This window comes from Oncorhynchus nerka, linkage group LG19, assembly GCF_034236695.1.
Source record: "Oncorhynchus nerka isolate Pitt River linkage group LG19, Oner_Uvic_2.0, whole genome shotgun sequence".
NCBI classification, from domain to species: Eukaryota; Metazoa; Chordata; class Actinopteri; order Salmoniformes; family Salmonidae; genus Oncorhynchus; species Oncorhynchus nerka.
This window is the reverse complement of record NC_088414.1, coordinates 30,203,607-30,217,214: the sequence shown is the minus strand read 5'-3', so window position 1 is coordinate 30,217,214 and position 13,608 is coordinate 30,203,607. Positions and strand designations below refer to the sequence as shown.

Genomic DNA, 13,608 nt, shown 5'->3' with positions numbered 1-13,608 from the left:
GTGGTGTGGAGGACATAGAGATATGGGGCTAGGGGCAGAGCAGAGCTAAGCAGTGGTGTGGAGGACATAGAGATATGGGACTAGGGGCAGGGCAGAGCTAAGCAGTGGTGTGGAGGACAGAAGTTGTCTACACTTGACACTTACATGAGACTTCTGTCAGAATACGAAGCTTGCATTGAAAACACGAGTCTAGACGCACAAAAGTCACTTTGTGGTCTGATTGTGTTCAGATCTGTATGAACAGTTGGTCAGGGATGCATTGTGTGCTGATTTCTCCTCAGCCTGGATGCAAGAGAGATACAGTATGGGGCTAGGGTAGGGTAGAGCTCAAGGTGAGGTGATGTCAGAGAGGAGTGGCCATGGCAGGGGTCAGAGCTCAGCCTCTTACCTGTTCTGTTGCTCCTGCTGCAGGAGCTGGACAGCGATCTTCCTCAGGTCCAGCACTTCCTTCAGCTCATCCTCATCCTCCTCAACTAGCTGATCTTTTTCAGAGCTGCAGGAAACAGGGACATGGCAATTCAGTTTGAAGCCAAAACCTATGCCAACTATACTCCCTATAATAGCATTAACTAAGTGTGTGACCCTACTATAGTGGCAGCTATCCAACAACATAACCTTCTCAGCATGTCTACTGTCTCGGCCTGTTATTATATTATGTCACTTCTGCTATCATCTACAGCTGCTAATTATCAACTACAGTACATTAACTAGTGTTGTAAATTAGTTATTTAAGGAGACAGATAGATCAATATGATTTCAGTTCAAACTTATAGAAGTTAAAAGGTGAATTTTCTTCCGTTCCTCCTTTCTATTCAAGTGTAGTGAAGACTTACCCAGACTCCTCTTTCCAGTTCTCCTTATCTTTGCTGTGGTGTGACTTGTTAAGAACCTTCTCCAATTCCTGACACACAGAACAAAAAGTAAACTCAATAAAATCATGTTATTTTTATTTAACCTTTATTTAACTAGGCAAGTCAGTTAAGAACAAATTCTTATTTACTATTACGGCCTAACCCAACCAAACCCTAACCCGGACGATGCTGGGCTGCCGCCCTATGTGACTCCCAATCACGGCCGGTTGTGATACAGCCTGGAATCGAACCAGTGATGCCTCTAGCACTGAGATGCAGTGCCTTAGACCGCTACGACACTCAGGAGCCCATAAACAGATATGTAAAAGTAAAATCCCCACACTCTTATCCAAGTTCAATCACAACACATTTCATTTGAACTTCAAGCTGTGTGCTTTGGCTGATTCCACAGGTTTCCAGCCCCAAAAAAACTAACGAGACGATCTGTTGGCTTTATTCAATCAAATGTATGGCATTTGAAGCTTTTGACTCAATGAAAGATAAGATTAGTTTAAAGCTTGTACCAAAACCTCCCATTCTTCAGAGCTAACAGTGGAAAAGAACAGACACTAATTGGACACACTAGCTCACCCAGGGATAGCTCAACAGTGGAAGACTAGTGTAGTTAATGGTGTACTGTAGTGGTGATACAGCTCTCTATGGATCCCTGTTGATGTACCTTTATACATGAGATGTAGGGTCCACTCTGCTGCCCGTCTGACAGGGCAGCATCTTCCTCTGCGTTGGGCTCGATGAAAAAGGGTTCCTGATCTACGGGAGCAACACACCAGGTTGAACCTCAGACTAATGTGCTTGTTGCCAGTTGAGCCCATCAATGCTCAAACCGTTTTTTTCAAACAGTCAAATCCACTGCATCCAAACAGGTCTTACCTTTGCCTGAGTCCATCTTGGAGAGGAGAGAGAGGGCGTCGGTGCGGGCCGTCTCTGAGACCTGGGAGTGCAGGCTGATGGTATCATCGTCAGAGGGCTAGAGGAAGAGTGGGAGAAGGAAGAGGAGGAAGCTCAGTGTTAAATAAAGTGAGCATAAAGCATAGAGTTCAGGTCTACTGAACATGTCTGCAGAAGAACTGCAGTGTCAGGATCAACGAGCCATGGTTGAACGCACAACAGTCCTCAGTACAATCTAGGCCTCAGTTCAGCCTGACTACAGTGGGTGAACTCTGACCTCTGTCGCAGACAGTCTTTTATCCCCGTTGTCACTGCCGATACCAGAGTCAGGAGCATGGTTCTTACTGGGGTAAAAATCCTCCATGCTGCAGAGACATATACAGGGATAGTCAGTAATAAACAGTCAGACAGTTTTGATTCAGACACATTCATGACAATTTCGTAAGCACTTCAAAATATGTAGAGACCTGTGTCATTAATCTTCAAATATGTCATACCAGTTGTCATTACAGTTTTATGGCACATACTGCATATTCATGTCATTCATGATGCATATGGTCAATGGTCTTGTCTGTTGTATACTTAAGCAATGAGGCCAGAGGAGGTATGGTATATGACCAATATACCACAGCTAAGGGATGTTGTTATGCACGAAGCAATGCGGAGTGCCTGGATACAGCCCTTAGTCGTGGAATATTAGCCATATACCACAAACCCCAGAGGTGCTTTATTGCTATTATAAACTGTTTACCAACATAATTAGAGTAGTAAAAATAAATGTTTTGTCATACCTGTGTTATTGGTTGTCAGCCGATTGGCATTCAGGGCTCAAACCACCCAGTTTATAAATATAATTATGATATGATATAAGAGTGTGTACCTGTCTGTGAGAGGTTGGGGAAGGCAGCGTTTGCCCAGAGAGGGGAGGTCCAGAGAGTCAGGCTTCTTATCCATCCTACAAGCCTGGATGTTCAGGTACTTAAAGATGTGCACCTTGCCCTTCAGGCAGATCTGAAACACACAAATACAAAGTGCATGAAGTATATATCCAAGTGCTGAAATTAAGTGCCCAAGTGTTCATTCAAGCAGAAATTAAATCATGCTGCCCACTAGATGGTGCAACTGTTCCTCAGAGACCATTATGTGTATATCTTGGTATATCATGAAAACTGTCACATCTAGGGGGAGTTGTTTCTAGGCATGATGCCAAGCTGAGGTTAACCTGTGTTAAATCGTCGGCACCCCATACCTGATACACATCGAGATGGCTGTGGATAATCCCATGCAGTGCCAAAATGTCATTTACAGCATAAACTACCACAGATGTTGCCACACACTCTCACTCACACACTCTCACATACCTGTGCAGGTGGGGACTGCATAGGGTTGTTGTCGAGGATGATGTGCTGCAGCTGCCTGAGTCTCCTGTAGACAGGAGGGATCTCTGTGATTTTATTGCAGGAGAAGTCCAGTCTGATGAGTGGCAGGTCAGCCAGCTCTGGGGAGAGACAAAGAAAGAAAGCACATGGGTTTGGATATAGAATAAGGAGAGAGATTACCCTCAGACCAGGGGAGAGGACGTAGACAGCTACCTACCCTCAGACCAGGGGAGAGGACGTAGACAGCTACCTACCCTCAGACCAGGGGAGAGGACGTAGACAGCTACCTACCCTCAGACCAGGGGAGAGGACGTAGACAGCTACCTACCCTCAGACCAGGGGAGAGGACGTAGACAGCTACCTACCCTCAGACCAGGGGAGAGGACGTAGACAGCTACCTACCCTCAGACCAGGGGAGAGGACGTAGACAGCTACCTACCCTCAGACCAGGGGAGAGGACGTAGACAGCTACCTACCCTCAGACCAGGGGAGAGGTCGTAGACAGCTACCTACCCTCAGACCAGGGGAGAGGTCGAGACAGCTACCTACCCTCAGACCAGGGGAGAGGATGTAGACAGCTACCTACCCTCAGACCAGGGAGAGGAGTAGACAGCTACCTACCCTCAGACCAGGGAGAGGACGTAGACAGCTACCTACCCTCAGACCAGGGGAGAGGACGTAGACAGCTACCTACCCTCAGACCAGGGAGAGGACGTAGACAGCTACCTACCCTCAGACCAGGGGAGAGGACGTGAGACAGTTACCTACCCTCAGACCAGGGGAGAGGACGTAGACAGCTACCTACCCTCAGACCAGGGGAGAGGACGTAGACAGCTACCTACCCTCAGACCAGGGGAGAGGACGTAGGCAGCTACCTACCCTCAGACCAAGGGAGAGGACGTAGACAGCTACCTACCCTCAGACCAGGGGAGAGGACGTAGACATCTACCTACCCTCAGACCAGGGGAGAGGACGTAGACAGCTACCTACCCTCAGACCAGGGGAGAGGACGTAGACATCTACCTACCCTCAGACCAGGGGAGAGGACGTAGACATCTACCTACCCTCAGACCAGGGGAGAGGACGTAGACAGCTACCTACCCTCAGACCAGGGGAGAGGACATAGACATCTACCTACCCTCAGACCAGGGGAGAGGACGTAGACAGCTACCTACCCTCAGACCAGGGGAGAGGACGTAGACAGCTACCTACCCTCAGACCAGGGGAGAGGACGTAGGCAGCTACCTACCCTCAGACCAAGGGAGAGGACGTAGACAGCTACCTACCCTCAGACCAGGGGAGAGGACGTAGACATCTACCTACCCTCAGACCAGGGAGAGGACGTAGACAGCTACCTACCCTCAGACCAGGGGAGAGGACGTAGACATCTACCTACCCTCAGACCAGGGGAGAGGACGTAGACATCTACCTACCCTCAGACCAGGGGAGAGGACGTAGACAGCTACCTACCCTCAGACCAGGGGAGAGGACGTAGACATCTACCTACCCTCAGACCAGGGGAGAGGACGTAGACAGCTACCTACCCTCAGACCAGGGGAGAGGACGTAGACAGCTACCTACCCTCAGACCAGGGGAGAGGACATAGACAGCTACCTACCCTCAGACCAGGGGAGAGGACATAGACAGCTACCTACCCTCAGACCAGGGGAGAGGACGTAGACAGCTACCTACCCTTTGACCAGGGGAGAGGACGTAGACAGCTACCTACCCTCAGACCAGGGGAGAGGACGTAGACAGCTACCTACCCAACGACGAGGGGAGAGGACGTAGACAGCTACCTACCCTCAGGCAGCATGTGAAGACAGTTCCTCCTGATGTTGAGTTCCCGTAATGAACGGAGCCTCCCCACCTGAGGGGGCAGCACCTGGATCTCATTACAGCTGATGTCCTACATGGGAAGACAGAAAGCAGGCTGTCACACACAGACACACCAGTAACAATATAGCTGCAGTGTTTTTTTATGAGCTCTGGGCTTGTGCTCACCAGTTCCATCAGTTCTTTGGCCTTCCCAATCTCCTCTGGGACAGACAGTAGCTTGTTGTTGCTCACCACCAGCACTTTGAGAGGGAGGTTGAACAGGTATTTTGGCAATGTTGAGAGAAGGTTCCGGCTATAGAAACACAAAATACACATGTACAATATAGGCAGTATGAAAGTTTTATCCTGTGCAAGGATAACATTGGGGACATCAGGAAAAGATCAAGCAATGAATGTCTCCTCAATGGGTTAACAAAATGTTAGTGAAACAGAGGACCAGAGCAGACTGATATCCATGGCTGTGTTTACACAGGCAGTCCATTTTAGATTATTTTACCTCTAAATTGGTCTTTTTTTTTTGTTTCTTTTTTTTACCCACTTTTTCTCCCCAATTGTCGTGGTATCCAATTATTAGTAGTTACTGTCTTGTCTCATCGCTACAACTCCTGCACGGACTCGGGAGAGGCGAAGGTCAAGAGTCATGCGTCCTCCGATACACAACCCAACCAAGCCGCACTGCTTCTTAACACAGCGCGCATCCAACCCGGAAGCCAGCCGCAACAATGTGTCAGAGGAAACACTGTACACCTAGCGACCTGGTCAGCGTGCACACCCGGCCCGCCACAGGAGTCGCTCGTGCACGATGAGAGAAGGATATCCTTGCCGGCCAAGCCCCCCTAACCCAGACAACGCTAGGCCAATTGTGCGCCTCCCCATGGGCCTCCCGGTCGCAGCCGGCTGTGACAGAGCCTGGGCTCGAACCCAGAGTCTCTGTTGGCACAGCTAGCACTGCGATGCAGTGCCTTAGACCACTGAGCCACCCGGGAGGCCACTAATTGGCCTTTTGACCAATCAGATCAGCTCTTTTGCCAATAATTAGAAACAAGCTCAAATTGGGGTTGCCTGTGTAAACGCAGCCTAACTGTGTCTAGGAAATGAACTGTTCAAAACAACATCACATAGTGTAGACCTCTTTCTCCCACTGTGTCTAGGAAATGAACTGTTCAAAACAACATCACATAGTGTAGACCTCTTTCTTCCACTGTGTCTAGGAAATGAACCGTTCAAAACAACATCACATAGTGTAGACCTCTTTCTCCCACTGTGTTTAGGAAATGAACTGTTCAAAACAACATCACATAGTGTAGACCTCTTTCTCCCACTGTGTCCAGGAAATGAACTGTTCAAAACAACATCACATAGTGTAGACCTCTTTCTCCCACTGTGTCTAGGAAATGAACTGTTCAAAACAACATCACATAGTGTAGACCTCTTTCTCCCACTGTGTCTAGGAAATGAACCGTTCAAAACAACATCACATAGTGTAGACCTCTTTCTTCCACTGTGTCTAGGAAATGAACTGTTCAAAACAACATCACATAGTGTAGACCTCTTTCTCCCACTGTGTCTAGGAAATGAACCGTTCAAAACAACATCACATAGTGTAGACCTCTTTCTTCCACTGTGTCTAGGAAATGAACCGTTCAAAACAACATCACATAGTGTAGACCTCTTTCTTCCACTGTGAAAGAGGAAATGCTCTGGCTACCTGATCCTGTGAATCCCCTGAAAGGAAAACTCCATACTGAGATAGAGCAGAACAAAAGTGAACATGGGCCCTTGTATTTCCTCTAGCCTGGTGATACCATGGTTGTACTATCTTATGATGCTTCTTAGATCGAGGACTCCAGACACTTACAATAACATTACAGGAATGCACCTGGTGTAAGCTACCTGAGGCTTTTTTGAGCACGGTTATATTACAGACATTTAAAGGGCTACGGATAGCAGAAAGAACATTTGATATTGAGTCAATACTGCCATAATACTTAACTATACCAGGTCACTACAACGCTGATATCATGTTACGGTATGAGGTCATTGGGTCAACAGATGACGCCACATACTTCCATGAGTCATCACTAACCTTATGTTTAGATAGGTCAGCATCTGCAAGTTGATGATGGCTTCAGGGATGCATTTGATGCAGTTGTGGTAGAGGTTGAGAGACTCAAGGGGGGCGAACAGACACACCTCTGGAGGGACCTCTGTGAGCCTGTTCTTCGACAGATCTGGGGGAGGCAAGAGACAGACAGCAGGTGAGGGTCATGGGTACACAGGGACTACATACTGTCATACATGTATGGTCAAATTCTTCATCAAGTAGCACAGATCAGGTGTTGGCTACTGTATGTGTCAGGATGTAATGTAAGAAAGGATCCAAACAGTCTCTCCAGAAGCTGCTGGACACTCTTAGAAAAAAAGGGTTCTTAGGCTGACCCAATAGGAGAACCCTTTTTGGTTCCATGTAGAACCCTTTTGGGTTTTAAATGGAACCCAAAAGGGTTCTACCTGGAACCAAAAATATTCTTCAAAGGGTTCTCCTAAGGGGACAGCCGAAAAACCCTTTTAGATTCTAGATAGCACCTTTTTTTTCCTAAGAGTGTCGGTTGGGTCGTAAGAAAACCTCTGGGAGAGTAAATTGATTCCACGCAGTCTTGACTGGTCAATATGTCTGAATGAGTGATCAATGGGAACATGGCATGTTTCTCAAAGACAGCTGAAATTACACTCGGCCTGAGCACAGTTCTATTACACACAGACTCTAGCACACAGTCATATCCATTTCCAGATCCAGTCACAGTCTTTCCCATATCGATATATTGATTCAATGAGAGTAGTCTGGCCAACTCCTCTGTGTCTGTGTAATAGCTGTTGACCCATACTCTTTCTAATTCTGCATCAAACCAAAATGAACCTATAGGTCCTTTGGTGTTTCGTGGACCTTTGTGGCGCTGTTGCAGTGGATACTTTTATCAAGTAGATGCCAGGAATTTACTAGCCACAGGTTGGTGAACCGGAGACAGTTAATCAGTCAGAGTTCAGTCCTCATCATGAATGGCACATTATAATACCTTATAGGCTTCAATGACAGGTAATACTCTGCTAAGATGAGAGGTTACGGCAGGGGTTCTCAAACTTTTTGGGGCCGGGGACCACTTTTGTGTTAGAAAATTCATCAGGGACCCCCTCATAATCACAACGCAACAGGAGTGAGATAAGAATAGCCTACTAGGAGTTGTATTATGACTAGCCTACTAGGAGTTGTATTATGACTAGCCTACTAGGAGTTTTATTATGACTAGCCCACTAGGAGTTTTATTATGACTAGCCTACTAGGAGTTTTATTATGACTAGCCTACTAGGAGTTTTATTATGACTAGCCTACTAGGAGTTTTATTATGACTAGTCCACTAGGAGTTTTATTATGACTAGCCTACTAGGAGTTGTATTATGACTAGCCCACTATGAGTTTTATTATGACTAGCCTACTAGGAGTTTTATTATGACTAGCCTACTAGGAGTTTTATTATGACTAGTCCACTAGGAGTTTTATTATGACTAGCCTACTAGGAGTTGTATTATGACTAGCCTACTAGGAGTTTTATTATGACTAGCCTACTAGGAGTTGTATTATGACTAGCCTACTAGGAGTTTTATTATGACTAGCCTACTAGGAGTTTTATTATGACTAGCCTACTAGGAGTTTTATTATGACTAGCCCACTAGGAGTTTTATTATGACTAGCCCACTATGAGTTTTATTATGACTAGCCTACTAGGAGTTTTATTATGACTAGCCTACTAGGAGTTTTATTATGACTAGCCTACTAGGAGTTTTATTATGACTAGCCCACTAGGAGTTGTATTATGACTAGCCTACTAGGAGTTTTATTATGACTAGCCTACTAGGAGTTTTATTATGACTAGCCTACTAGGAGTTTTATTATGACTAGCCCACTATGAGTTTTATTATGACTAGCCCACTAGGAGTTGTATTATGACTAGCCTACTAGGAGTTTTATTATGACTAGCCTACTAGGAGTTGTATTATGACTAGCCTACTAGGAGTTTTATTATGACTAGCCTACTAGGAGTTTTATTATGACTAGCCCACTAGGAGTTTTATTATGACTAGCCTACTAGGAGTTTTATTATGACTAGCCTACTAGGAGTTTTATTATGACTAGCCTACTAGGAGTTTTATTATGACTAGCCTACTAGGAGTTGTATTATGACTAGCCTACTAGGAGTTTTATTATGACTAGCCTACTAGGAGTTTTATTATGACTAGCCTACTAGGAGTTTTATTATGACTAGCCCACTAGGAGTTTTATTATGACTAGCCCACTAGGAGTTTTATTATGACTAGCCTACTAGGAGTTTTATTATGACTAGCCTACTAGGAGTTGTATTATGACGTCTGCAGTACATGGCTAGACAAACCAAGCCTCGGGCCCGGGGAAAGTACATACATTGTAGGTTAATAATATTACATTGTATTGTAATACACAATTTAAACACATTCTATGGATCCCTTGGCAAAAAGTAGTTACATCTGTTGGTAGTAAAATGTAATATATATACAGTACCATTCAAAAGTTTGGACACACCTACTCATTCAAGGGTTTTTCTTTATTTGTGCTATTTTCTACATTGTAGAATAACAGTGAAGACATCAAAACTGTGAAATAACACATGGCGTTTGTACTTGCGTACTATTGTGTGTACAGATGAACATGGTATCTTCAGGTGTTTGGAAATTGCTCCCAAGGAGGACCTTTTTCTGAGGTCTTGGCTGATCTTTTTTTGTTTTTCCCATGATGGCAAGCAAAGAGGCACTTCAAGAGTTTGAAGGTACACCTCCAATTGACTCAAATGAGCTTCTAAAGCCATGACATCATTTTCTGGAATTTTCCAAGCTGTTTAAAGACACAGTCAACTTACTGTATGTAAACTTCTGACCCACTGGAATTATGATACTGTGAATTATAAGTGAAATAGTTTGTCTGTAAGCAATTGTTGGAAAAATGACTTGTGTCATGCACAAAGTACATGTCCTAACCGACAAACTATAGTTTGTTAACAATACATTTGTGGAGTGGTTGAAAAACGAGCTTTAATGACTGCAACCTAAGTGTATGTAAACTTCCAACTTCAACTGTATATATATATTTTTTTATAGATCTGGCCGTGGACCCCCTGCAGTACCGCTGACCCCACTTTGAGAACCCCTGGTGTAAAGAGACTATAATTATGTTGCCCTCGTTCACAGTAATATTTTGCTAAATGAATTAGACTCACAGGGTTTACTCATTTCATGGGTCATGAAACGGTGCGTAATGAGAAGAATGATTGATAAAGAGAGGTGGAGAGAAGAGAAGCGAGAGAGACAGCCGTGAAGAACACGTCACTGCCCCTTTCAGATAAGATTGTATGGTTGTGATGCAGTAGGCCCATCCCTCTGTCCAATAATTGATGTGATGGCGAGTGGAGTGCCTGGCACATTGTACTGTGCCCCTCCTCAGCCTCCGCTCTAGCCTCAGCTGTGCTATCTGCCAGCCACCACTGCCTCTCGGAGAACCAATGATGTCTGGAGGAAGAGCCTCCTCCTCCACCCCCTGGAACAGACTCACTGCAGCTCCTCCATTCACAAATGACACGGTCTATAATACAGCTACTGTACCTACCTACTGCACCACTCTCCATTCACAACAAGCTGCCTACTCTAGTTTACCACCTCCTCAATTCCTCACACACTATTCTACCACAACCACACTGCGCGTTACAAACAACTGATATTCCGTCACATGGTTCATGCACAATGTGGAATGATCACTATAGCTATGTTCACTGTACATTCTGTCTATTCTAACAACGTCTACATACAGTATCTTCCTGTGAACGTAACTGTAATGTAAGAGGCCTATCAGGGTCTGATCCCATAAATGAGTAGTCTAGGCTCTGCATGTGTCCCTCACTCTATGAAGGAGAGTTCTGCAGTGCTCCGTGAAGGAACTGTGAAGGCCCTGGCTACCGATACCATGGCAACCACACGCAGAGAGGAGGGGAGCGGCAAGCAACTGAATCTGCAAGACGCTCACATGAGGGGACGTGTCTATCGGCCTTGATATGCATGTCTCTGTTTGCTTCAGTAGTGCATGCTTGCATGCAAAGGAGGGAAGGAGGTTGTGCTGATACAACTCGAAATGAAACTAAAACAAAGGTCAAGCTCCTCAAACACAGAGGGAGTTGGTTCCTGAGCAATCTAACAAACTGGTCTCAGCCCTATGTCTGTATGTAGGAGTGAGTGTTCAGCATGGTGAGTAGGAGGGTGTTGTCTGCCAAAACAATGCTGGCTATTTAATTAGAAGGCAGAGACGGCAGGACTAAAGCTTTATCTCTAGGCCAATCACAGGTCTTGGCAGACTACTTGATATTATGGCCTTGTTTTTTTCTCATCACTAATCTCAAAGCCAAGACTGCATAAAGATGCCCAACGGATCCTTGCATTTAAACGAGCTCAAATCCAGATATTTGATTGTCTTTCTGTACATTCTTAACCTGTAAAAGCCCAACCAGGATGAATTCCAATTGCATCTCCTCCACTCATGAGAGATGTATTCCTTTCTTTCAGTTTTTCTGGGAATTACTAGTCAGGGAAATGATAATAGGGAACCTGCGGCTACCATCCAGTCAGATCTCACATGGCAGAGACAAGACATCAAAGGAAAAGTGGGATCACAACAAGCATCAATGCTAGTCAGACCCCACTGCTTATCACACACATTGTAGCACAGTATTGTAGCTCTGTTCAGAGAGAAAGAGCTGTTTTGGACGAACATAAGGGGGCCGTCTCTGAGTAAAGCCTGTTACAAATGGCAGCATTTACTGTGTGGGAGACATTTCCATAATGAAGTGTTTGTGTTTAACTCCGTTCCTGAGGCAGAGTTCTGAGGCGGGAAGATGGATACATCATTGCTCCATCACACAGCTAATGAAATGTGACAAAAACTCCAAGAACCTCCTCAGAGTTAGGGCTGGCACAATTACCGTATAACCGCCAGTTATGGATGTAGACGGTCATGAAATAAAATAACAGTCTTAACCGTTTAAAAATACAGTATATATATTTTTTTTACAAACCGCTAACTGAAGACGGGACAGCCAGGCAGTCGTGCAGTTGAGTCCGTTTCCGCTGTAACATGGGTTCTTAACAACATGATGAATCTGTTGCTGCTTGCTGAAACAAGAAACTAGCGGCACGAGTCTTCGGTTGCCAAGGCAACGGCCCCCACAATGCAGCAGCAGCACACAGAAATATAATTCATTTTAATTTCTAGCATTATATTCCTATGGCAGCACATGTAGCGAAGGAGAGGAGAAAAGGTGTGTCTAAAACTATTTTATTCGTACGGAGACCGCGGTCATTTTGGCTGGCCAATTACCGTCATCCAAAATTCCATAACTGTCAAAGCCCTCTTCAGAGAAGATGTCAACATGCACGCTGCATCACAGGGAACACAATCTACATTCCAGTGAGATGGGTCCTCGTGAAATTTACCTGCACTTATTCCAATATAAAGTGCACTCAGAAAGTATTCAGACCTATTGACGTTTTACACATTTTGTTACGTTGCAGCCTTATTAAAAAATGGATTCAATAGTTTTCTCCCCCTCATCAATCTACACACACAATAACCCATAATGACAAAGCAAAAATAGGTTTTTACAAATGTTTGCATTTATAAAAAAATATATTTCAAAAAACAACAAACTGAAATATCACATTTACATTAGTATTCAGACCCTTTACTCAGTACTTTGTTGAAGCACCTTTGGCAGCGTTTACAGCCTCAAGTTTTCATAGGTAGAAGTTTGGCACACCTGTATTTGGGGAGTTTCTCCCATTCTTCTCTGCAGATCCTCTCAAGCTCTGTCAGGTTGGATGGGGAGCGTCGCTGCACAGCTATTTTCAGGCCTCTCCATAGATGTTCGATCGGGTTCAAGTCTGGGCTCTGGCTGGACCACTCAAGGATATTCAGAGACGTGTCCCGAAGCCACTCCTTCGTTGTCTTGGCTGTGTGCTTAGGGTCGTTGTCCTGTTGGAAGGGGAACATCGCCCCAGTCTGAAGACCTGAGTGTTCTGGAGCAGGTTTTCATCAAGGACCTCTGTGTACTTTGCTCTGTTCATCTTTCCCTCGATCCTGGCTAGTCTTCCAGTCCCTGCCGCTAAAAAACATCCCCACAGCATGATGCTGCCACCACCATGCTTCACCATAGGGATAGTGCCAGGTTTCCTCCAGACGTGACACCTGGCATTCAGGTCAAATAGTTAAATGTATTTTTTAATTTTACCTTTATTTAACTAGGCAAGTCAGTTAAGAACAAATTCTTATTTTCAATGACGGCCTAGGAACAGGAACAATCTTGTTTCTCATAGTGTGAGAGTCTTTAGGTGCCTTCTGGCAAACTCCAAGCGGGCTGTCATGTGAATTTTACTGAGGATTGGCTTCCGTCTGGCCACTCTACCATTAAGGCCTGATTGGTGGAGTGTTGCAGAGACGGTTGTCCTTCTGGAAGGTTCTCTCATCATCACAGAGGAACTCTGGAGCTCTATCAGAGTGACAA

At 45.2% G+C, this 13,608-nt stretch overlaps 1 protein-coding gene across 3 annotated transcripts in view; it reads right to left on the bottom strand.

Annotated features, from left to right (window-relative positions):
* Window positions 1-13,608, bottom strand: part of LOC115101366 (leucine-rich repeat and calponin homology domain-containing protein 2-like) — an 89,820-nt gene that overhangs the window by 42,792 nt on the left and 33,420 nt on the right. For all 3 annotated transcript variants that reach the window (XM_029620788.2, XM_029620789.2, XM_029620790.2), the window contains exons 2-11: window positions 7,065-7,209; window positions 5,144-5,270; window positions 4,943-5,048; window positions 3,122-3,258; window positions 2,641-2,771; window positions 2,038-2,125; window positions 1,743-1,839; window positions 1,531-1,622; window positions 834-901; window positions 389-493 (exon numbers count right to left, since the gene is read on the bottom strand). In XM_029620788.2, the coding sequence (XP_029476648.1) occupies window positions 389-493; window positions 834-901; window positions 1,531-1,622; window positions 1,743-1,839; window positions 2,038-2,125; window positions 2,641-2,771; window positions 3,122-3,258; window positions 4,943-5,048; window positions 5,144-5,270; window positions 7,065-7,209 (1,096 nt within the window). The remainder of the gene's footprint in view (window positions 1-388; window positions 494-833; window positions 902-1,530; window positions 1,623-1,742; window positions 1,840-2,037; window positions 2,126-2,640; window positions 2,772-3,121; window positions 3,259-4,942; window positions 5,049-5,143; window positions 5,271-7,064; window positions 7,210-13,608) is intronic.